Here is a 27,865-nt window from a genome sequence, read left to right as displayed (position 1 = left end):
TTGACTATAGCCAATGATGTAAAAGATATATGCCTTGCATAAACACTAAAACTAGACCTTAACATTGTTGCTAAACTTTAACACTGGTTCTAAATATTGCTGTTATTGCTGCCATAAAAAAAATGACACCTACATCTCATCATTTTTTTTGGCAATCAAAATTCTTTGTCTACCTGTGACACAAAGGGTCCGATCTTATTTTTGACTCTGAGTAATTTTCCAATTCCGTTCTCTGCAACAGTGGGAAAGGACAGAAGCCGAAGTGTGTGACCAGTTGGTGCTGTATCAAACACAACCACAGAGAAGTTCATCCCTCGAACCAATCTGGAATAAAGATATAATGATGAATAACAATAATGAATACATGTAAACTTTTTTTACTTATATGCTTCACAGCAGCAATAATCCATCTTTAAAACATGCATACACACACAAACAACTATCAAATCTTTAAAAAGTCCACAAGATTTAGTCTTAGTTATGGTGTGGATGTAATGATAGGGATGAATAATTTTTCTGAACCTTGCTGTGAATTACATATATTTCTTTATAGCATTATATTTCATATTTTAAGAATTTCCTTATGTTGTATCAATCATTTATTTTTCTTATTTTGTGTCAATCATTTATTCTAAATATGACTGCATACATCTCTAACATGAACCGCTCCAGTGGCTAGAGCATTCACCTTGGATGCAGGAGGTCGTGGGTTAGATCCCCAGCTGAGTCATACCAAAGACTTACAAAAATGGTACTAACAGCTGCCTCGCTTGGCGCTCAGCATTAAGAGATTAGTGTTATGACTGGTTGGCCCAGTGTCAGGATAATGTGACTGGGTGGGACATCATGCCACATGTCTGCAGCATGATGCCCCAGTGCTAGACATCACTATAAACTGCCATACTGCAGACATTGTAGCGACATGACTAAAAAATTGTTAAAGCTACGTTAAAAATCCAAATCACACACACTTCTTTAACATGACAGCAACGTTTCTACATTAAAATAATTAGTTCAGTTTACTGCCTGTAAATGTTCAGAAAAACCATAACCCAGTAAACTGGCTACGTCTGGTGTTAAGCAATGCAATGTCCAGGTGGCAGGACATTTGGTTGCAATATAAATGTTTACTTTGTGTATATTATATATATAACAATATCATGATGATCCTATGGATTTTTTCAACAAAGACATGTCTTACAAATTGAATCCTGTCATATTATTAGGTAAAAGACATACTGTAAACAAAACAATCACAAGCTGATCAGGGTACATGATGCACACTGTCAAAGGCATACACACAGACAACTGCCAGCTGTACTCCTAACATGCAAATTGGGGAAAAGTAGAGTTTAAATTTAGTTTGATTAAAAGGTTATTGTTTTAGCATATATTTAGAAATCCCTGGAAAATATTGCAGCCTTAGCTACTTATTAGTCATCCTGACTGTGCCAAATATACTCTTGTGCAAGTCTGGTCTAACTGCAAAGTAGTCCCTGATCTGCCAGGTCATAATGAGTTGGAAGATCGGGGTGCATATTTTTTGTTCTACTGAATAGGACTTAACAAACTGCATAATCCCAGATCTGCTGGTACATTATGTGATGGCAGATTTGGGCCTATGCAGTTTGCTACTGGATCCACTTTGTATTAAAGTTGGCGTAGTAGTATATATGCTTACTTCATAACTTCAGCGAAGCTCATAGCTTCATCAATACCAGGGAAAGCCCCCAACAGCTCCTGAGCAAATGTTTTGCCTATGGATATCATATCTGCAATAACAATAAAATTAAAACATTAGTAATAATCTTATACATTCACTGCAAAATAAGACAAGTTTGTAATTGATCAAACTTTCTTGTCTCTGTGGAACTGAAAGTTCACAAATCCAAAACAAACCTCTGTTATGCATGAGTTCACAAAATTTAATCCCCATAAAATTACTTTACAAAACAGAAAAAACCTACTTCACAATTTCTCCATTATTCATTAATGAAAACCATGCATGTTTTCCACTGACACAAACACAAAGTATCAGCCCATGAGCTAGATGGGATTTATTTTTATTTTTCACTCAAACTAAAGGAAATTAAATTAGGAAACTAATTTTGTCCAAATGGCCTGGTTTGTGGAATTTAAGACTGTTCACTAAAAAAAATGCAAATATTTTTTAAAGTCAAAATTACTTTAAAAAAAAAAAACTTTTGGTTTAGGACAGAAAACGAAATCTTCACCATGGCTCTTGCATTTTCCACAACAAACTCACCATTATCGAAATATTCATCAGGCAACTCATTGATTCCCAGGTTGGGGTCAATTTCCTGAAATTAGATTAAAAAAGCATGGTGACAATGGATTGGGTTACTTATTTCACAGTAAAACCTCTCTAATCCTTCCTGTAAACCTGAAGTTTGTGCATTTTATCATTCTTTGCTCTAAGAAAACACTGGCTTTAGCTCCAGTTTCTTATTACTTACAGGCAAATTTTCTCTGGTGAATTTGGCACACATCTGATCACATCAATGTCCTTGAAAAAGATGAACTATCTGTGCTTGTTTTGACCATAAAATACCAGGGACAAGGCGAGTTGTAAGAGGAATTGAGTCATACTGACAATTCTTCACTCTAAGAGAGGATGTATGCACATCAAATGGACTGTGTTTTTTCGGCATGAAAATGAAAGCTAAATACGATCTATGTCTAAGCTACTGTTACTATTAAATGATACATTTAAACTGACACTGAATTTAATTACAGAACGTGTTAACATCTCTGTGGTTTGTGAATACAGTGAAACCTTAATAATCCAGACACTTTATATTCCCATCTCCTGGACTGCTTCAAAGAATGACAGGGAATTTACTTTCCAGCATTGTTATTTGTCTAATAAAGACTTAATTATCAAAACCTGTAATAATCTGACATATTTTCATGTCTCCTGAGCTTTTTCTCTAAATTAAAGGTTTCACTGTTGTGCCAAGTTGATGACAGGGAATGCCATAGTAAACTGGTTGAAATCTGCTAAAGTATGACTTTGTTGTCATCAGTCCTATGTACACCAAAATGCAGTCTTGGGACTATATTGTCAAATGAAAAACATAATAACCAGTAATAAACAAACTTTGCCACTGTTTAATGCATATGAGTGTGTTACTTGCTACTGTTTTAAGCTGTTACTTGCTGTAACTACAGTTTTAATATGTTCCTTGCTGTAACTAGTTTTAATGTGTACAAGTGTGTTACTAGCTACTGTATAACGTGTTACTTGCTGTAACTACTGTTTCAATGTGTACAAGTGTGTTGTTGTTGTTGTTATGGGGTTTAACGCCATTTTTCAGCACAAGATAGGCTATACATAGCGGCCAGTATTAATGGTGGAGGAAGAACCAGGGAAAACCCCGGAAAGAACCACCGACCCACGAGAAGCTACCGGCAAGCTTTCTCACATATCCACATTGGCCAAGCCCGAGACTCGAGCCCACGCAGACATAGGTGAGATGGCAGTGATCCGTGATGGATAGCGCTTTAGACCACTCGGCCACTCGGGGCCCCATGTACGAGTGTGTTACTAGCTACTGTATAACATGTTACTTGCTGTAACTACTAATTTAATGTGTATGAGTGTGTTACTAGCTACTGTTTTAATGTGTTACTGGCTGTAACTACCATTTAAATGTGTTATGGCCATAACAACAGTTTTAATATGTATGAGTGTGTTTTACTAGCTACTGTTTAATGTATTACTTGCTGTAACAACAGTTTTAATGTGTATGTATGTGTGTTACTAGCTACTATTTAATGTGTTACTTGCTGTAACTAGTTTTAATGCATATGAGTGTGTGTTACTAGCTACTGTTTAATGTGTTATGTGCTGTAACTACAGTCTTAATGTGTATGAGTGTGTATTACTAGCTACTGTTTAATGTGTTACTTGCTGTAACTAGTTTTAATGCATATGAGTGTGTTACTAGCTACTGTTTAATGTGTTACTTGCTGTAACTAGTCTTAATATGTATGAGTGTGTATTACTAGCTACTGTTTAATGTGTTACTTGCTGTAACTAGTTTTAATGCATACGAGTGTGTTACTAGCTACTGTTTAATGTGTTACTTGCTGTAACTACAGTCTTAATATGTATGAGTGTGTATTACTAGCTACTGTTTAATGTGTTACTTGCTGTAACTAGTTTTAATGCATATGAGTGTGTTACTAGCTACTGTTTAATGTGTTAGTGGCTGTAACTACAGTCTTGATATGTATGAGTGTGTATTACTAGCTACTGTTTACTGTGTTACTTGCTGTAACTAGTCTTAATATGTATGAGTGTGTATTACTAGCTGCTGTTTAATGTGTTACTTGCTGTAACTAGTTTTAATTAATATGTGTGTATTACTAGCTACTGTTTAATGTGTAACTACAGTATTAATGTGTATGAGTGTGTATTACTAGCTACTGTTTAATGTGTTACTTGCTGTAACTACTGTTTTAATGTGTATGAGTGTATTACTAGCTACTGTTTAATGTGTTACTTACTGTAACTACTGTTTTAAAGCGTTACTTGTAACTACTGTTTAATGTGTTACTTGCTGTATCTACTGTTTTAATGTGTATGAGTGTGTATTGCTAGAAACTGTTTAATGTGTTACTTGCTGCATCTACTGTTTTAATGTGTATGAGTGTATTACTAGTTACTGTTTGTGTTACTTGCTGTAACTACTGTTTTAATGTGTATGAGTGTGTATTACTAGTTACTGTTTGTGTTACTGGCTGTAACTACTGTTTTAATGTGTATGAGTGTGTATTACTAGCTACTATTTAATGTGTTACTTGCTGTATCTACTGTTTTAATGTGTATGAGTGTGCATTACTAGCTACTGTTTAATCTGTTACTTGCTGTATCTACTGTTTTAATGTGTATGAGTGTGTATTACTAGCTACTGTTTAATGTGTTACTGGCTGTAGCTACTGCTTTAATGTGTATGAGTGTGGATTACTAGCTACTGTTTAATGTGTTACTGGCTGTAACTACTGTTTTAATGTGTATGAGTGTGTATTACTAGCTACTGTTTAATGTGTTACTTGCTGTAGCTACTGTTTTACTGTGTATGAGTGTGGATTACTAGCTACTGTTTAATGTGTTACTTGCTGTATCTACTGTTTTAATGTGTACGAGTGTGGATTACTAGCTACTGTTTTAATGTATATTACATGCTGGAACTATGGTTTTAATTTGTATGAGTTTGCTGCTTGCACTTCAAATGTACACTACTTGTTGTAGCTCCCATTTAAATGTGCACTACTTGTTGTAGCTCCCGTTTAAATGTATGTTACTTGCTGTAGCTACTGTTTAAATGTATAGTACTTGTTGTAGCTCCCGTTTAAATGTACATTACTTGCTGTAGCTACTGTTTAAATGCATATTACTTGATGAAGTTACTGTTTAAATGTACATACTTGCTGTAGCTACTGTTTAAATGTACACTACCTGCTGTAGCTACTGTTTAAATGTACATTACTTGCTGTAGCTACTGTTTAAATGTACATTACTTGCTGTAGCTACTGTTTACATGCAGGTTACTTGCTGTAGTTACTGTTTAAATGCATATTACTTGCTGTAGCTACTGTTTAAATGTATATTACTTGCTGTAGCTACTGTTTTAATGTGAACAAGTGTGTGCTGCTTGTTACTGTTACTCTTTTAATATATATATATATATATATATATATATATATATATATATATATATATATATATATATATATATATAATGTGTGTGTGTGTGTGTTGCTTACAATGACTTGTTTAATGTGTGTGTGTTTGTTACTTACCAAAACTGCTTTTTTAATATGTTCATGTGTTTTACTTGCTATAGCTACTGTTTTTATGTGTTACTTGCTATAATGTGTTTTAACGCAAGTCATACCTGCTATAACTAGTTTAAATGTGTTACTTTGTAACAGGATATACCTGAATGGATGCTTGGATCGAATGACAACAAAACACAATGTGATGAAAGATGAAAATTTATAAATATGAATTCAAGCTCTAAACACACGTCTTGTTCAAATACTCCATCCAAACATTCACAAATTGGCAAACTAAAAAATGATTAATGTATTCTCATGTATGACTAAGATTCAAATAATCTTATGTAACCTCATGTAATGAAAGTGAGATTCAACTAATCTCTGGAATGAAAATAAAAATTCAAATGAAAGCGAGATTCAAATAATCTCTTGGAATGAAAGTTCACATAATCTCATGTAATCAAAATAAATATTCAAATAATCTTATGTAATCAAAATTACTCAATTGTACTCAACTGAAACAACCATCAATTGAAACAAACGTGACTCAGTCATTTGTACAGCCATATGATTCATAAATATTTGTAAAACTTGCAAATGTGTCCACTGATAAGCCACACAGCTCTCCCAAATTCTTGGGTTGGCCGTCATTTGTACTGGCCATAAACACCCTTCATGGATCCACCATGCACACAAATTTAAAAACTAGAGGTTTTGTCTTAGTATGGCCTTGATGGTTACATCATCTTCCATATCCATATAGACACACAGACGGCCTGATATACCTGCACACACATACATACAGACAGCACACAGTTCTCCTGAATTAGGTTGGCCCACTTGTATTGGTTACACCCACTCTTCATGGATCCACCATGTGCAGAGACATACGTATATATATATATATATATATATATATATATATATATATATATATATATATATATATATATATATACATACACACACACACATATATATATATATATATATATATATATATATATATATATATATATATAGACAGCTGTAGACAGCCCTAACTAGCTCCAGACAACCATAAACAGCGACAATAAAACCAAACTGGTCATAATAATAGGTTCAGAATTAAAATCTATAGATACATGCCACTAAATTAAACTCGAATAGCAACTTGTAATTCAAAAGTTCACGTTTCAAATCTGCATAGCAGTATAGGCATCATTTCATGATACGATGTTAAAAACTGAATATGCTTCACATATCAAATAAAATACAAATGTAACACTTACCCCTATGGCTTGAGAACACAAATGGAGAACATTCTCTCCTTGACAAGATCCATAGGCCAGTGTCAGTTAGAAACTGAACTTGCCTTAAATCCACAGGAGAGTGAGTATTAGTCAGGGTAAAATACCAGTGCATACAGTGCTTTTAGTAACTCTCGCCGCAAGCGATCTACGACGAGGTACATGCTAGTTCAACTGCTTACCTAGAAAAACAATTATTCACCCTAGGTAACGTTATACGCATGTACAACAAAAATGATCAAATCCTTCTCAGGTGAAACCAAGTTATTTCTTGCCTTATTCTGTGACATACTTGCTATAGCTACTGTTTAAATGTGTTACTTGCTATAACGTGTTTTAATGTAAGTGTTACCTGCTATAACTAGTTTAAAAGTGTGTTACTTGCTATAACTAGTTTAAATGTATGTTACTTGCTTAACTAATATTCTAATGCATGTCTTACTTTCTGTAGCTACTCTTTAAATGTGTGCTACTTGCTATAATCTTTCATGTGTGTGTTACTCACTGTAACTACTGTTTTAATGAGTTATTTCTTATGTAACTACTGTTTTCATGTGTGTGCATGTGGTACTAGTTATAAAAACACAGCCTTAATGTGTCTGTATGTGCTAATTGCTACTTTTTAATGGATGTGTGTGTTTATGTTGCTTGCTACTTTTTAATGCTGTAACTCTTGGAACTGTGTTATATATGTGCTATCTGCTGTAACTCTTGGAACAAGATGATGTAGAGAGATCTGAAAATGTTGGAGTATGACCAAAACTACTGAAACCTTGTTCTTTTGCAGATCAAATTTAATGAAAATAGTTGCATTTAATTTTTACTATCTTAAAATTCATAAACCAGTTGCTTTTTCTCTTCATCATGATAGACAAGTCCTTCAAGTCAAATTTCTATGAAAAATGTGCCTTGAAATGTTACCACCATAAATTTATATAAAACGTGTTCTGGCACTTCTACCACAACAGATCAGTCCTTAAAAATAAAAATCCTCTACTTCTACACCACTATAAAGACAGTGCTGGTGTAGAGACGTCCCCAAATAACTAACATCTGAAACATTACGTATAAAATCTTGGCTTCAATGTTTGGACTCCTTCCTGTTGTACTGATACAGAAAGTCAAAAAATGAGGAACACTCCAGAAAATGCTGGAGATCCAAGAGATACAGTTTGTGTTTGCATATGTATTTAGCAATTAAAGAATACACAGAAAAACTTTATCAAAACATACCATGGCAGACAAGTTCTTGAAGCCATTGACAAGGGTAGGAACCTTAGTAAATTTTTGGTTGAAGGCATCCGATATATTGTGAGCTGGATCTGTGGAAATGATCAGCACACTCTCCCGCACCTTGGCCAGCTGTACTGCTAGTGAACAACTATAGAAAGAAAAGACAATACAGAAGCTGATACATTCTTTCAATTAGTCAAACCCTTTTTCATCCAAAAATGAGACACTTAGTGGAAGTGATGTCTTTTTTGAGATGGTCAAAAGGAAAATCTATGACTCCACAAGAAGCAAATTTCTTCTATCCTTTAATTTTATTATTCAGATATTTTAGACTGTAACCTAATTTGGTATTCCATTACATGTCTTAGTTAACATGTTGACAAGATAACTGTAATTAAACAATTCTTTATCATGACATCTGACCTTGAAAATGACACCATGGATTAAAGATCTATGAACACTCTTTAGATATACACAAAGATCCTCATGTGTTTTGTGATATCTATAATAATTCAATAATTAAAATAGAACAAGTCAATAAACTGGCATCATTCATGGTCTATTTCTGATATATCCACAAATTGCATTTGATAAAAATCTGTGTCATCATGTTATATAAATCATGGTGTATGTAAACTTCATGAAGTACACAAATACAAGTCATGACCTTTGACTTGACCTCAAGGTCAATTAGGTCTGGCTTTCAAACTCCTTCACAAATGGGCAGATCTGTATATGAACCATTTTTATTCAGAAACAATTGCAAATTTCTAAAAGTATTTCAATGAAAACCAAAATTCAATGCCACCATTCTATTAAGAGAAGCAGTGATAACATTTTCTTGATGGCCACTATGGTGTCATGTTTGAGGTCTGATGAACACCATTTTTATTGAGAATCAGATAAGGTTGAAATATTATGTGTGAATGGCTTACTGTAGGTTAGTTTATTGCCTTTAGATGCTTAGAAAATTGAAAATTATTTAAGATGCACATGGCTGTCAATGACACAACTTATGAATGTATACATGCAATGCAAGAAGCTGCAGTTGATGTCCAACAACAATGAACAAAATTTCAAGATGTTCTTAAGTGTGGAATACTTAACTGTAGCTGAGTCTGGCAATGGGAAGCAAACAACTCTGCTGACTTGATTTCTTACACAGTGGAGATGTACCAACACTATGGCAAATCGTTTTAAGTTTAAACATGCATCTAATGCCAAAACATCTCAATCAACATCTAGAACAATGAAGTCCCCTACATCTACAGAGATACCCATAACTACTGATCCACTGTAATTCCTTGCTGTTGTTGTAGGGTTTAACGACATTTTTCAGCACAAGATAAGCTATACATGGCAGCCAACATAAATGGTGCAGTAAAAACCCGGAAAACCCCGGAAAGAACCACTGACCCATGAGAAGCTACCAGCACGCTTTCTCACATACCCACATTAGCCAAACCCGAGACTTGAACCCACGCAGACAGAAGTGAGATGGCAGTGATCCAAAATGGTGAGCACTCTAAACCAATCGGCCATTTCATGCCTTGTGATAAATGATCTGATATAGGAATTTGAGACAGGGAGAGGAAATAAATGAAATTCATAATTAGAAATCTCCAACTACTTTTATACAATTGGTGAAAGCCCACTGTCATGTCCCTGCAGTATACCAAGTAATATGATTGATTTAACATTATGTGCATGAAAGTAACAGCCATGAGACAGCATACAATGTGCCAATCATGGTAATCTGTTACTTACACGTACATAATGTTACCTTTTCCCATCTAATGATCTCGACTGTTGAGTTATAAACCTGATTATTAAAATACCTATATGGGGTTAAAAATGACAGCCTGGAAAAAGGCCATTCACTAACACTATCCCTTGTTGTAACCTTAGCCTTGATGCAGGGGGTATGGCTATGAACACAGACAACATCCAAGCCAAGTTATATCGAAGGATAAAATTTCATTAAGATATTTTAACTGGTTCATAGTCATACGTGGATAGAGGTCACTATATTTTCCCTGGCTGTCACCTTGACATCAAGGCAGGCGACATGGCTCTGGCATGTCACACACTTTGTAGTCATGATATATAACTTGTTAAAGTTTCATCAAAATTCAAAAGTAATACAGATAATAATACAAGATTATCACAAATGGCACAGAGCTACAGTTTCACTTGCAGTGACCTTCACTTGAGGCAGTGAGCATGGCCTATGGTGGGTGTTGGACAAAATCCCCGCCTTCCAGTTTAAGTTTTTTTAACATTTTAAACCGGCACAAATATACTGGCCTATTTTGAAACAGAATAGGTAAAAAAAGAAGAAATCTCCATCTCTTCGTCTGTCAAGATGTACCATCTAACCCACATGTTACATGTCTTTTATCTAGTAAAGAAAAGCTGACATAAAACTTCAAAGGGCCCAAACTGACAAACAAAAATGAATTTTATGATTGTTTAAAAAAAATTATAAAATAGCTACGATTTAGACTGGTGAATAGGATTATGACCTATCTTTCAATTTGCTGGGGAGGATTTTTTCCTTGGGGAATTTTGTCTGTACCCCAGCTATGGTATTTGACAGCTATACATAACGCATGAAATTGTTTATTATTGCCTACGTTTTCATTAAAATATCTTCAGTGGTTCACAAGTTATACTCTGAACTTCAGACTGGTGTGGCTAAGATATGTGACAAAGTCTCAGTATGATATATACATGGGCAAATTTTCATGAAAATCTCTCCAACTGTATCAAAGTTAACAACTGGACCAGCAAATGTTAATCGACTGCCATTGTAAAGCCTCTGCTGAAGAAACCAACACTAGACCATAACGATTTAAAGAACTACTGCCCAGTTTCTAATCTCCCATTCATATCAAAAATCTTAGAAAAAGTTGTTCTATCCCAGCTTGAATCTCATCTAAATTCAAACAGTCTTTTTAGCAATGTACAATCTGCATATCGCCCTTGCCACAGTACTGAAACTACTCTTCTAAAAGTAGTTAATGACATTCTCTCTGCGTGGGATAGCGGAAAGATTTCAGTCCTCACCCTCCTTGATTTGTCTGCAGCATTTGACATAATAGACCATGATATATTACTTCACCGTCTCCAGCATGTATTTGGCATTCATGATACAACCTTACTGTGGTTCAAGTCCTACTTGGTCAACAGGACACAAATTGTATCTGCAAATAGAATACACTCCAGCCCAGTTGATCTATGTTGTGGTGTTCCACAGGGGTCTGTTCTTGGACCCGTTCTCTTCATTCTGTACACTCAGCCGCTCTCAAGTGTCATAGATCATCATCCAGTGTCTCACCAATTGTACGCTGATGACATCCAAATATACAAATCTAGCCACCCAACTGAAGTTGATGCTACCATCCAAGGTGTAGTGAGGTGCATTTCTGATGTGAAATCATAGATGACATGTAACAAGCTGCAGATGAATGATGATAAAACTGAGGCCATTCTGATCACAACACAAAGGCTTTCTCATTCACATCCTTAACCTCAAACAATAAATATCAGCAATGCCAACATTAAATTCACACAATCAGTACGAAACTTAGGTGTTACTCTGGACAGTACTCTCACATTGCACCAACATGTCATGAACATATGCAAGGCTGCATATCTTGAGCTGAGATGCATCAGCTCAATTCGCAAATATCTTTCAGTTGATGCCACTAAAACACTTGTGTGTTCATTAGTACTTTCAAGACTGGACTATTGTAACTCAATTCTATCTGGTTCATCCCAATATCTATTCCAGAAACTTCAAAAAGTTCAAAACACAGCTGCTCGGATCATACTTAGAGTACCACAATCAGAGCACACCTCCCCGCTGCTCTGTACCCTATACTGGCTATCCATTCGATCCAGAATCAAACACAAAATTTGTTCGCTGTGCTACGTTTCACTGTCGGACTCTAGTCCAACATACCTATCTGATCTCACCCATGTGTACACACCAGCAAGATACTTACGCTCCTCCTCTGACAATCATATACTCATTATTCCCACTATGAAAACAAAGTCATATGGACAACGTTCTTTTGCATACCAAGGCCCAGCAACGTGGAATGAATTGCCCACTGAACTTAGACACAAAGATACAGTGATCACATTCAAGAGGGCTCTCAAAACTCACTTATTTCAATGGCAAGAACAAACTTAAAGATCTAATAATGTTTCCTACCTGAAATATTCTCAGCATGTTTTTTATTTTTAATGTTTTTTCTAATTTCATGGTGTTTGTTTTTGTAATAATATTATGATATGTTTTTTATCTTATAGGTGTTGTCTAATGTTGTAAAGCGCTTAGAGCTTCTAAAGATTAGGTGCTATACAAAGTCCTCATTATTATTATTATTATTATTATATACATGGACAGACACACTGTCATAACAAAACCATGCCCAACACTGCCATAACATAACATGCCCAACTTAAGACTGGCATATATAAACTTTTAGTTACAAACCCACGTCAGTATGTCAATGCACCATTGTGGCTGTGTTGGAGATCTGGTGGGCACCATTTATATTTAGAACCAACAACAGATCATATAAGGTCTTTTAGTGAAAGCCGCATAAGACGATTTTCACGCTGGATACTATAATGGCAAGGTCAGATCTTTGCCATTTTCATTCAGTTTTGGTTTTTGTGGGTTTAATGCCATCTTTCTGCACACGATAGGCAATAGATGGCAGCCAATATGTTTGGTGAAGGTAGAATTGTTTAGGACAGAAAGTTACAGGACATAAAGTCACACTCTGACTTGTGTAATGTTGCATGTTTTTATATGAACATCACAATTAATTACACCTTTTTCATTGAGATATTAACAGAATAAAATATCAGCCATATGATTTTTATTATTTTCAAGAAGTTTTATAACAACAACAGAAGAATATAGATCGTATAACAAAAATAAATGAATTGCTGTAACCCTCACTGTTAATGCAAAAATTTATTAATGATTTAATTTAATGGTTAATATAGTCTTAGTCTCAAAAAACAAATGGACAAATTCAAAGTGTGATGTCCTGTGACTTTTTGTTCTGTATGCCTACCATTACAATGAGAATTCAAGCTGTGGCTTTTTGTCTTAGACCACTCTGCTAGACCCCATGACCGACTAGACATCATAGAAAATGTTTCCATGAAAAAACCCATACTGACATGACCATCTATCTGTTCAGGCAAAGTAGCGATAATAAGATTTTTTCAAGAAGGCTGCCAATGTTGAACTATTCAGGATTTAAACTAGCAGGTGAAAAGCAAACAGAATCACTTTTTTGAATGAGAAGACATCTTTTAATGCATCTGAGTGACTTCCACTTCAAATACTGATTTGGAGATTATCCCTAGTAAAACAGCTTTGAGTTGAGATGATAGCCGGTAAAACATATCCTTGTGTTGAGACAATAGCCTGTAAAACACAACTTTGAGCTTAGATGATAGCCAGTAAAACAGCTCTGAGTTGAGATGATAGCCAGCAAAACACAGCTTTGTGTTGAAATAACATAGTAAAATAGCTTCAAGTTGTGATGATGCCAAGTAAAACATATCTTCTAGTTCAGATGACCCCCCTAGTAAAACAGTTTTGAGTTAACATGAAGTAAAAATATTTTTGTAATTGTACCCTATTACTCTGAACAACAGTTTCTCATAAAATCCAGAGTTACTTCCTGAAGCATATTTTGTAGGTTTGAGTACACTTTCTCTAGGGCCATATTATGCAATATATACATGCCAGGTATCCATGGTTACACAAAGACTCTTATCTGTAACTAGTCCAATTTGAAACTGCTGAAAAAGCCAGCTTAGCCTATTATGTAACTATTGTTGTTTTAGGCAGCTAGCTGACTTGACAAAACAAGATTCCTTCAAAGAAATTATAAGTGACCCAAATTGTTTTATTCTAAAAGATATGGCATTCAGACACTCAGCAGTAAAAGCCAGACATGCATGTAAAGTAAAATCCAAGTTGTTTTAAAGATGGAAACATTTTCCACAGAATCAAGAATTCCCAAATTATGTACATAAGAAACTATAGTTACAAACTTACAGGTGAATGAATCAATGTATCATTAAATAAGTAACCACTATTTAAATAAATAAATAAATGGATTTTAATATTTTTGCAAAGAACTTGTGACATCGTTGCCTATGAAAAGTCATTATAGAAACTATGTTAATATTGCTTTGATAACCAGTTTTTCACTATTATGAGAAACAGCCCTTTTTACCACATTTGTTAAATTGTTAATTTCGAAACCCAGTAAAAGTGCAAAACATTCCTGTAAATCATGAAATACAAATTCTTTTGAGCACTGTAAGAACTATATATTTTGAGTCCAAAAATATAGATTTGTGAGTAAAAATAATATTTAAAATGCTCTTTCTCATTTCCTAACCCTAGTTTAAACTTTGTATACTGGGTACTTGAGGGTCACCATTTTGATTTAGGATCGACTAAACTCTGGAATAAATGTATTTGTAAAGCTTGATGACAATTCTATCTGAAATTCAGGAGTAGCAAGAACAAATTTGTGTTAAGGGATGCATAGGCAATGGCTGGTAGGGGGATCAGACAAAACCTCATAGGACAGAAGCACTCAGACTACGGTACGGCAATGGCCTCTAGGACAAAAGCCATGGGGGGGGGAGTGGGGGTTAAAAGTCACCACCCCACTGTTTACATTTCTTTAATTAAATAACTGTATTATGGTTTTCAACATTGTAATTGTTTGCTATCAATCATAGCAAGTTTAATACATAATCACTGTTAACTTTGTGTTTGATTACACAGAGGGATGTTTAGACAGTTCACTGTTGACAATTGCAGTTACCCAAGATGAAGTGGGTAATAGCCTTTGTTTTATAAATGAACCAGAACTGTACAGTGAATTGCATCACAATGTTCCAATAAGACCTGGCACCTACATTTGCTGAAACCAGCTATTTTTATATCAAAGAATGCAACAATGACAGAAGTTATTTCCATATAAAATTATAAAATTACAATGAAACTGTTTAGTACTGATTTTGTTGATTAGTTTGTGACAGATGTGTTTAATAAAATTTGATTATTCTGTTGGATATTTTTGAAAATAATCCTGTATTGTATGGAAAAAATATATATAATACTTTTAGTCAATTGTTTTGTAGTCATTGCACAAGATAAACATTTTCTTATAATCACACTTAAAAAATTTACTAAATGGTTCAAGGGAGACCATTGTATAACATATTAAATATAGTTACAATAAATAAATAAATAAAATCTCAAACACATACTTTAAATATCAAATACCAAAGGGTTTTTGTCCTACCCCAAGGTGGCTTTTGTCCTAGAATGAGACTCGAACCCACGCAGACAGAGATGAGATGGCAGTACTCATAATGGTGAGCGCTTTAGACCACATGGCAACTCCAGACCCCACAGAATTGGTAAAAGGTATAGTCTTAAGCAGAAAAGTCTAACTTCTAGTAAATGTATATATGCATGGCCCCCTATCACACACTTTGATGTCAATGGTGCTATTAAAAACGGAATTGTATGTGGAAGCAGAAACTTGCATGTTAGGGGATTTGCCTCTCCTCAAATGAAAAGCAATTAGTAAATTCATTGATACTGGAATATTTCAGCAAGGGACTCAATGTTACCTTAGTTTAAACCATATTTATTTGAAAAACTTTGTCAAATATAATTACCAACATGTGAATTGGAGGATTCAGTAGAAAGCATAAGCTTGTTAGTACTGTCTTGCCAACAGCAACAAAAAATGTAACATAGTAATTAATACGGGTACAAATGATTATTCAGAAAATATGCATACACTTAAATACAAAGCATAATAATGAATAAGAACTAATTAATTGCAATTAAAAAGGTTGTGAGTTCAGTCTAATTCAATCTCTTTATGATCCTAATAAAATTTTGCACAGTTAAAAATATTTGTTGTTGTTTCTACTGTTAACATGGGTTACCAGATAATGTTTCAATCGTAGGAACAAAAGGGAATGTGTATTGGATTTGATCTCTTAAGATTTGAATATTTGGAAAAGTCTAGAAGAAATTCTTTTGCATTCTCAATTTCACTGCAAAAGCAATACTTATTATTAGATACATGATTTGTATATAAATTGAAATTTGTTCTTAGCCTAGTATGCATGATCTGAGACATTCTATCACCAGTGTGGTAGTAACATGGAGCGTTTTATTTTCTTCTCGGTTCAAAAAGGCTTTAAAATTATGTATTGAAGGGTTGATTCTTAATTTAACTGGTAACAAGTTCCATATTCGAAATGTTGAATGTAGAAATAAATTGTAGAACAAGGTTGTTCTACGCACTGGAGGTTAAAGAACATTTGAAGATTGAATGGAGTAGGTCTCATGTTCTATAAATAAAGGTCAAATTAAATCTTGAAGATATGCAGGAGATAATGCGTGCTAAATGTTGAATAATTGCAGCAGTTTATGCTTGTAATGGTGAGAGTTTAGACTTTCCCAGCTGGTTTCATGGTACAATTGGCAAGGAGATGCACGTTTGGTTCCACCTCAACATTTAATTTTTCTAGTAAATCTTTATCACGCATTGTACAATTGTCCCAAATGTGATGTATCCTTGTTGTTCTACTGAATTTTAAGTGGAAAAGCTGATAAAGACAAATATTATATTAAGATTAATATTAAGTTAACACAATTCTACTAATGGTTGTTTAAATTTTCAGTTTTAAAACTTGTACCTGAACATCAATTTCTCTCTCTCTTAAAACTTGAGCTATTTCCAAACATCTCACTTACCAATCAATTTATACATCTATCTACATTTGGATATATATGTCTTTGCTCTTCTGACTATCTCTGCATTCACAACTTTTCTTTTTATTTTACTATTCTCACAGATATATATCTCATTTGATAACTTTAATTTTCAGCATATGTTTTTTAAAAAAATGCTTTGAATTATAAAAAGAAAACAAAAGTTATTTATTTGGGAAAAAATATACAATTTCTTTAAATCAATAAAGAGTCAGTATCACCAATACACCTACATAAATTGTGCACATCATGTTCATTTGTCAGGATATCTATTAGTCTTAGAACAAGGTTTCAATTTTTATACAGTAAGACCAAAGGACATATTGGTAGATCATATAGGTTGAAGATTAAGGAGAGTTAACTATTTCAATACCCAGACAGCCTATTAAAGAACGTGACATGATCACAAATCGATATCACATAACGTTTAAAGTAATACGAGGCCCAATCAAATTAATAATCATTAACACACTAATTGCTGGAAACTCCTGAATACCGTATTATATCAACTTCGTTGTCACTGTTCTTTTTTAAATTAATGTTTATGGATAATTAACTCTTGAGTAAACTGAATTTTAGTTATTCATATTAGTTCTGGATCTCAAAAGAAGAAACAGTTTACGGACTTGACCTTTTAAAACAGATTTTTTTTTATCACTCATTATCATTATTATTATTCCATATTTATCCATGCAAAAATTATGACTACTGTGATACAAATCCAGCAGTGACTTTCAGTTATGTACACTATACTAGAAAATCACGAGCTATGGTGTTCTTTATTTCAACCCTGATTGGTTGGTAGTCTAAAGGCCTGCAGATCTAAGTTTATGCTGTTTTCACTTGTGTTCCTATTATTCATAACATATATATAGATATTTGAGCTGCAAACTACATGGACCCTGATCTGCTATAGCATAACATGCCAGCAGGTCAGGGTCTACATGGCTTGTTCAAAAATGATTACTCGTAACAAACTGCCACTGCATTATGTGATGGCAGATTTTGGTCATTGTACTGTACAAGTGAGCATAGCGAGTAAATAAATAATTAAAATAACAGTATCTTCACTTTGACAAAAGTTCTTCAATGGTTCAACAACAAGATGAATTGAGCAGGCAGGGGCTATGTGCCAAGCTAATGCACCTAAATTTATAAAATGCCTTCCCTGAAGCCTTTTTAGATAAAGTACTATTATTCCCTTTCAGCATACCACACATTAGCAAAATGTTCATTACTTTGCCCCAGGTGAATCCTCACTGATGATGTTAATGGCTATAAGACCACAGTGTAAATCATTAGGATTGTCTTAGATGAAATACATTATGTAGTCAGTGGACACTGACACCAACGTCCATGAGCTACATGCATCAATCAAATAAAAACCTTATAGGATGTATGACATGTGAATATTCACTGTCTGAGGACAGGAAGGAGGAAATGGTGGTGTGAAAATGTCATCCAGCTATAAAATATACACCCTATCCATCAAAAAGAATGACAAGTTTAAATTGCCCTTTCAAGCAATTTAAACAAAAATCATGAAATTGACCTGAAGCAAATTCTATGTACATGTAAACTGACCTGATGCAGTGCACATGCCAGGTAAAATCATACTTGTAATCATGATTTTGGAGCAGCATTCAGAGATATTTTTCATTTCCCAAAAGGTGTGCACAATAAAAGAAATATCTTGATGTTTAAGTGAGATTTCCATTATTTGAGTCCCCTCCCTTCAGGGTTCAAACTTCCGAGTCTGAATTTGGGAAGTCATTTTAAAGATCAGAGAGAAATGACATGCACATTTACATGAATGTATTAATTTTAAGTATCATTTTCAGCAATTTAATCTTACAGTGTAACTTGAAATTATGTTATACATTTGTCACACCATCATTTTTACCAAGGTGTATAGTAGTGCTACAAATTATTTAGTGATTCAAGAATCATCATATATTGGTCATACAGTCATTCTTTTGTGGAAAACAGATAATAATTTTATCACAGTCACAAAGTCTTGAAAGATATTTATGCCAGAATGCTTTCTATAAAATCTGGTCGAATTCTCTTGGTGGCTTGGCATTATCACTATAGTAACTTCCTATGCAGGTTCTATAGCATCACATATTCAAGGTTTTCTGCCACCTACTGTGTGCTTATCTAATATACACAGGATGACCATAAGTTATTAGTTCTGCATCACAAGATGATTTCAGGAAAATGTCAGGATTGCTGCCAAGTACACTATCTTAAAAACACACCCATGACACATTGTGAATTGTACATTTGTTTACATTTTAAATTCTTGCAACTATTAAAACAGAAAATGAGATGAAAATAAAATATTGGTTAGAATTTTCTTGTTAAACATAACCAAAAGATTCTTCAAAATCTAGTCCGAATGTTAGAAGAGACTGAATCTTCATTTTGTAAAAAATACATGCTTAAGTTATAACTTAAGTTCAATTAATCAATAATTTATTGAAATCAAAACATAAAAATACAGAGTTTAAAAGTACAGTCAATCAATGAGCTTTCTGTAAAAAATTAAAACTTATTATTCTGTGAAATTCACCCTGAAATTTGCTTCACAGTAGAGTGTCTGTATTCAGTAAATAAGGTGTATGAAGAAAGGGTCACTTGGTGGTCCAAACCCTATTTTTCCATTACAGAAATGTAAGGAAACATCCACTTGCCTATGACTGCAGTTTAAATCAATTCATATATCCCACAGAACATTTTTGAAACATTCAAAGCTAGAGAATAAATCACCATCTCACCAATGCAGAAAAACCGATGACACAACTGTATAGCATTTATCTAGGCCTAGCCCCATTTACATACACCACATGGGGATTTTTCAGAGGTTGTAAAATATCTTTCATAAAACGCTAAATGCCAATTTCATATCTTAAAAGTATACATTACAAACAACTTAAAAGAATATTGTGACTAAAAGGGGAATGTGAATATATAGAAAACCACTTAAATGTTATTTTTTCCTCCCTGAGTCATGGAAAGAACTCGTTTGATATGACATAGGAACATAAACGTCAGGCCTGAAGGACTCTGCTTTTTCTTACACTGCATCAAACTTGTTATTTCCACCCACTCAGAACATATATATAGTTTTGTCTATATATTTATCATCCTTTAATCATATTTGACATGCGTCATATACAGTAATACCTCGTGCATTCGCGTTTCTGGATTTGCAAATTCACGGATTCGCGAAATTTTCATTGGTACCCTCTACGTACATGTTTTCTTTATTTTATTGAATTGTACCTTCGTTATATGACTTCTGTGACATATGAAGTTTACCTAGTGTACCTTCCTGACAATGACAAAGAAAATGTCAGTCATCAAGTTTACAGTCCCATTCGTTACTTGGTTTTACCTTACTGTGAGTGCAAAAGAAAACGGCAGCCAATGAATTAGTATAGGGGTAATATTAGTATACATGTACTGTACTGTAAATGCGCTAGTGTGGCAAATACCCATTAGGCAATACTGTACTCTATCTTTACGTCAACCATTTATTTCTCTTTTTAAGGGCAATGTATTAAGCTAACTTTTAAATGAAATTAAAGTTCTTTCGGAGCATGATTTGGGTCATATTTTGGGTTTAAACCCTAGAAATAAGCATTTATTAGCATTTTTAGTGACTCGTACCAAACATTCGTGATTCCTCCTGATCCGCCACTGGTTCTGGAACCTAACCTCGCGAATGTTCGAGGTATTACTGTATGCCAATGCAGTGGCCAAATGGAATGTTGTGAAAGATGTTCAAGCCAAAGTCAAGTTGCACATTAATTTCAGATTATGTATGCCTACGTCTTTACACTTTTTGTTGATTGCTTTTTGGAACAGTCAATACCTCTCGCAAATATTTTGCCATTAGAATTTATGTCATGTTTTAGTTATTTACTAGCATATATTACTTTGCTAGGATGCGAAACAAACTACGATTTTCAAGAGTGTACTTGTATTCTGTCTGAACTTTACATTATTTTCTCAAGTCCACTAAACATTTTCTTGTTTGCTGAGTAAGAAGTGTTTATGTTTACTGCTTTCTCCCTATTATACCAACAATGTAGCTAGTAAACCATTGTCTTCAGTATTGACTTGACTTTATCAATAGGTTCGTGAATGTTAGTACAATGTCTTTAACAGTATCAGTGTAAGCTTAATGTCCCAATTTCAGTTGGATGTCAACCTGTACAACATAACAAATTCATATATCATAAGGTACTGGGATGATGTTGGGACCATGATTTTCTTTTGAGCTGAAATATTTTCTTTTCATTTATCTCAGTGTAATTAATATTTTTTTTTCTTCAACTAATATCATGGAAATAATATGATATTATTTTGATACAAATTTCAGGAAAACATTTTTTCAGCTATTGACAAAAAGATATTAAATCAGAATGTTTCAGGCCCTGTCCCTGAACAATGACTTGTTGGTCCCTAATATAAATGAGCTATACCGTGGTACATATTGCGGTAAGTTAAGATACACCACAGTACAAACTTTTTCACAGTACCCAGTTCTATTTATAACTAACAATGACATTCTGTATACATACCACCCCTCTGAAAAATGTCGAATGACACCTTTAAACAATGCAAGCTTGATTACAGATGAGAATAAACGAAAAGCAATTCATGTTTTGAACTGAGATACAGCATACAACAGGGGCTCGTATCGTTGCTTACAATTTAATTGTAAGCCATACATGTACAGTATAATAATACCACTGGAGCTCATATCGCTGCTTACAATTTAACTGTCAGTCATACATGTACAGTATAATAATACCACAGGGGCTCATATTGTTGCTTACAATTTAAATATCAGTTAAACATGTATTATGTAATAATACCACAGGGACTCATATAGCTGCTTACAATTTAACTGTCAGTCATACATGTACAGTATAACAATACCACTGGGGCTCATATCATTGCTTACAATTGAACTATCAGCCATGAATCATACATGTACAGTATAATAATACCAAAGAAGCTCATATCGTTGCTTACAATTTAACTGTCATTCATACATGTACAGTATAATACCACAGGGGCTCATATCACTGCTTACAATTTAACTGTCAGTCATACATGTACAGTATAATAATACCACAGGGGCTCATATCATTGCTTACAATTTAAATATCAGTTAAACATGTATTATGTAATAATACCACAGGGACTCATATAGTTGCTTGCAATTTAACTGTCAGTCATACATGTACAGTATAATAATACCACAGGGGCTCATATTGTTCCTTACAATTTGACTGTCAGTCATACATGTAGAGTATAATAATACCACAGGGGCTCATAGCATTGCTTACAATTTGACTGTCAGTCATACATGTACAGTATAATAATACCACAGGGGCTCATATTGTTCCTTACAATTTGACTGTCAGTCATACATGTAGAGTATAATAATACCACAGGGGCTCATAGCATTGCTTACAATTTGACTGTCAGTCATACATGTACAGTATAATAATACCACAGGGGCTCATAATGTTGCTTACAATTTAACTGTCAGTCATACATGTGCAGCATAATAATACCACAGGGGCTCGTATCGTTGCTTACAATTTAAATATCAGTTAAACATGAATTATATAATAATACCACAGGGGCTCGTATTGTTGCTTACAATTTACTGTCATTCATACATGTACAGTATAATAATACTACAGGGGCTCGTATCGTTGCTTACAATTTAAATATTAGTTAAACATGTATTATGTAATAATATCAATGACTCGTATAGCTGCTTACAATTTAACTGTCAGTATACATTAATATAAAATAACACTGTTAAAATAATATTATTTTATACTATATGTATGACTAAGAGTTAAATTATAAGCAATGATATGAGCCCCTGAGCATCATACTGTCAAATCATGCAGAACTTAAAATAGATAAATATGTATACACGTCATCCTTCACAATTACAGGATCACAAGCAGAATGTGTGTTACTAAAATTAATAAAAATATGTACCTAGTTGAAGTTTTCCCAACACCACCCTTTCCACCCACAAAAATCCACCGTAAAGAAGTCTGATCAATGATGTTTTGAAGCGAAGGTTCCAAAAATTCCATCGATTCTGCCATCTTGACTTTCTGACTTCCGAGTGACTGGTTCGGCAGCAATACACCATAAGGGGGCTCTCACCATTTGTGATATACTTTTGAGAAATTGACGTATGTAAGGTGAAGTTGTTTGCATTTAAAATATGCACAATGGAGAGAATGTTGGCATGCCTCTATGCTACATTAATGTAATGTGGATGATATTTCTTTGGATATTGTACTTTTGGAAATTGTACATGATCTAAGCGCACTGCTATCTAAAATGACTGCTCCCTTGTGTTAAAAAAAATCAGCCTGAATTAGTCTAAAGTACACTATCCATAGCTGCTATTAAAATGTGGAAAATGAATTTTGCCAGACTAGACAATACCAGCTTCTGAAAGTGCAATGAATGAATTACCAAATATATAAAATGTAAAAAAAAAATGTTTCTGCTCTTTTTTTTATATACAATTTACTCTGAAATTCAGGAAGTGAAAATAACCAAGGTGGAGCTAGCACTTTTTGAAAGATGCACATCTGGATTAAGGCCAAGCTGTATACTCTATAACCAATTTTACACCTATCAATCATACATCAAAATAAAGGGAATTAAAGGTTCTTTGAATTATACTTAAGATATACAATGTTATTTTTAAATAGCCAGTATAGCCAGTGAGGAAAGCCGGGGAAATTCTTTTTCTTTAAAATTCTAACGTATGCAAAATACGAAACTATAGAGGGCCACCTAACCAGTTTCATCAGCGCCGCCATTTGCTTAGAAGAGCCCGGATGTATGAGTAACCTTTCTAGGCTCTGTATAAAATGACAGTAAACTTGTGATCTTGCAGTTAGTTCAAAATGAAAACAAACAACTTCATGATATATGAACGTAATTTTTAATGCGGTTTTAAATACTAGTAAGAAAAGATTTTTAGACACAAATTAGTATTTAAAAAATGTCTTGTGAAATAAAATATTGTTTGACTGATAAAGGCTGTGAAGTGTGATGCTTGTTTCCTGTTTCACTAATTTTAAAATTCGGTTAGGCTCCCCCCCCCCATCTTTTTAATTGTCTATAAATCAAATAATATTTCCAGCACTTCAATGTAATGGCCAAAACCGGCTCAATTATAGTCTGACTATAAGGGGCCCCGAGTGGCCGAGTGGTGTAAAGCGCTCGCCGTTACATATCACTGCCATCTCACCTCTGTCTGCGTGGGCTTCGAGTCTAGGATTCGGCTAACGTGGATATGTGAGAAAGCTCGCCAGTAGCTTCTCGTGGGTCGGTGGTTCTTCCCGGGGTTTTGATTCCGTTGACTTAGTGCTGTGCACTTTTTATCACATTAAACGTTTTCGTTATTGAAATCGGTGTGTGTGTATGTGGGGAAGGTTCAAACAAACGTGAATGTATAGTCAGACTATAGATACACAAATCAATTTTGGCAATGTGATTTTTTCTAAAGCAAATTTTATACCATTGGGGAAAAAGTTGAGGGTCGGCAATGAGAAACAGGGACATTATATATATTACTTGCCTAATCAAATATGACGTGACTTCCTACAGTTAAAGGTTCACAGTACACGTTAATGCCATTTTGTTTAAACTCACAATTCAAGAACAACAACTCTTGCGTAACTCTACAGTGTACGCATGCAGCACTTTGAAACTGTTTATCTGTGTATTAAAATTTTATTTTGTTATGAAATTAGCAGTGCGTGTGTGTGTGCAGGTCGAAATATTCTGTCTTCGTTTTGTAGTTAGGAAATGGAAAATCAATAAATAAATATATCAATGTGGGACACAAAGTCACGGGACAAAAGTCACGATTTGAATTACTCCCATAATGAGAGACATATAGGACAAAGAACCACAAGACAAGTCACACTTTGAATTTTGTAATGTTGCATTCTTTAAATGACAAAACAATTAATTGCAATTTCTTTATTGGAGTGTTAACATCATAAACAAACATCAGCTATCCTTATGACATCATAAACAAACATCAGCTATCCTTGTATATTCTTTTCTGTCCAATAGCTGCCTTAAATAAACTTCAATGATTTTCAATGTCATGTTTGTTTTTCAATTTGCCCTTAATACTTCAGTTGCTAAACAATTTCTCTTTTCCTATAAAGCCATCAGTTTATTGAAATCAGTAACAGTAATAATTATAGAACGTAACTATGTCATTATTTGTTTTTTTTTTCTTCTTCTTAATGATTATGTTATTTATGCCTGTATTTTGTACTTGATCTTGTCCAAATCAAGTTAATGGTGTATCTGACCAGTAATATTTATTTTGTAAACAACTTAGCTAAATATTTGTCTGTGATTGTGGATTAAATATTCAGATCATTAGTGGTAATAAACATGTTTACTTTGATTTGAGTTAACAATATGATTCTGTCCTTAGAAACTTCCTGAATCAAAGTTTCCTATAAGATGGCAGATTATTATAAGAAAATGGTAATTGTGACCTAAGCCAATAGAAGGGTATATAATCTTGTTTACCTTAGAACTATTCATTCTTGCCTTAATGTCTGAAGCAGAGTAAGTCTTATTGTTGTGCTCAGTTTTTCATTTGGGTGGATTTATTTATTCAAATTATTATTCACTGGAATTACAAAGTGCTCATTAATATTCTTGGACTAGAATATCAATGTATAATTATAGTCAATTCAGACAGGAACATTTTGCAATCTTTTATTGTGATACATCGAAACACTTTTAGCTCATCGTCACACTCCTGGAGCAGCAGGGAAGGCGAACAGACCACTTGGTTGAAATATAATTTGCTTAAAACAAAACATCATGTGAAAAAAGAAATAAGGTAACAGACATCTTAGGGGTTATTTTGTGTTTGTTTCTTCGTATGTACTTTGTTTATATATATGAGGTCGCGCCTTCCTTGCTGCTCCATGAATTTATCCAAATATTTTATCGAGACCTACACGATATCATGTTCGAGGATCATGTAAATTTATTGTTATAGATCCATGCAGAGTAGCTTGCGCTCATGAAAAAATGTTTCTAAATTTATTTATATCCATGTCACCGCCACACCATGTTTGATGAATATTTCGCAACGTATGTGTATCAACTCCATTAAACACAACTAAAATATTACAGTTGTCTCTGATCACCTTTGGTATTTGTGTGTATCGCTGAGTAACATAAATCACATCAGTGTTTTTATGTCTACCTCGAGAAAAAATCCTAGCAGGATTTGATTGTTTGTCCAGCATCACATCATCGTACACAACCAAATTATTAATAAATCCATCAATAGAATCAACAGATGGTGCTTCATCAATATCGGTTATAAACTCGATAACATCGTTATCTTTGTCCAATAATCTTGCGGTTTCATTAAAATCTTTAAGTACATCATAACATCATTGATCATCTAAGATGGGGCTACCAAATACAACTTACCCCATTTTAGCCATCTCATAAGATTAAGTAACAACTGTGTCTTTCCACTTCCAGATGGTCCTATTATTATCATCCTAATCGAGTTCGTTAATGCAGAATGGTGTTTGACAGGTTCTCGTTTACGAGTCGCTGAGAAATCAATTGTATCCATATAATATAAATACATGAATCTATATTGTTTATGCTGTAGAACTAAAACCCCAACTAATGATCTATCCACGGTTACAACAAAAAATGCGAGAATAGCATATGGTGGAAAATGTGCAGTATGTAACAGAAAAAAGTTTTCTTTTTTACTTAAAAAAGATGCTGGTGATATTGATAAATTAATGTCAAAGTTCCCAGGCACTCCCTGGGCTAAATACTCTGGAGAAAAACATCTACCAGGATATAATTATTGCGGTCCTTCTACTCGACTCGATATCAAGCTTGATAATCAGGATCAACCAAAACCAGGTGAGGAACCAATAAACGCTATTGATAAAGCATGTCATGTTCATGATGTAGGATATAAAAGCAAAAACCTACAAGACCGACATATTGCAGATGTGAAATTGATTCATTCATTAAATTCTATAAAAAAATAAAAATATAAGAGAATCATTAGCTAATTGGTTAGTAAGATCTGCGATGAAAGGTAAATTAGTGCTAGGGGCTGGTAATGTATAAATGGAATCGATTTATTATTCTCCAAGAGGATACTGGAGGGGTAAAGCAGCAATTAGTAAACTCGCTAATGCAGCAGCGGTTAAACATTCTACTGCTAAAGCGTGGTTATCCAAACAGGCAATATGGCAAATTTATCAACCACCACCTAAGCAAATTCACTTTGCACATTTTGATGTTAGTGTCCTAATGAAGTTCATCAAGCTGATATATTATTTCTACCACATGATACACTTAAAATCCAAAGATGTCAAATAACATACAAGTACGCGCTAACTGTTGTTGATGTTGCAAGTAGATATGAAGATGCAGAACCGCTATCAACTAAAACAGCATCTGAGGTAGCTTATGCGTTTGAACGAATTTATCAACGAGGTGGTCTACGATGGCCACAGCTGTTACAGGTTGATCCTGGCAAGGAATTTCTTGGTCCAGTATCATCATTGATGAAGCAACATAATGT

General features: G+C 34.1%; 1 protein-coding gene across 1 annotated transcript in view; it reads right to left on the bottom strand.

Annotated features, from left to right (window-relative positions):
- Window positions 1-23,384, bottom strand: part of LOC149806430 (ATPase ASNA1 homolog) — a 36,845-nt gene extending 13,461 nt beyond the window's left edge. Inside the window, exons 1-5 of the mRNA XM_089953165.1 lie at window positions 23,227-23,384; window positions 8,331-8,478; window positions 2,267-2,321; window positions 1,682-1,772; window positions 174-324 (exon numbers count right to left, since the gene is read on the bottom strand). Of these exons, the coding sequence (XP_089809291.1) occupies window positions 174-324; window positions 1,682-1,772; window positions 2,267-2,321; window positions 8,331-8,478; window positions 23,227-23,339 (558 nt within the window). The 5' untranslated portion in view covers window positions 23,340-23,384. The remainder of the gene's footprint in view (window positions 1-173; window positions 325-1,681; window positions 1,773-2,266; window positions 2,322-8,330; window positions 8,479-23,226) is intronic.
- Between the last annotated feature and the right edge of the window lie 4,481 nt (window positions 23,385-27,865).

The sequence above is a fragment of the Sinohyriopsis cumingii genome, chromosome 1 (genome assembly GCF_028554795.1).
Source record: "Sinohyriopsis cumingii isolate HCF-2022 chromosome 1, ASM2855479v2, whole genome shotgun sequence".
Lineage (NCBI taxonomy): Eukaryota > Metazoa > Mollusca > Bivalvia > Unionida > Unionidae > Sinohyriopsis > Sinohyriopsis cumingii.
The sequence above is the reverse complement of the archived record's forward strand: the minus strand, read 5'-3'. Positions and strand labels throughout refer to the sequence as shown.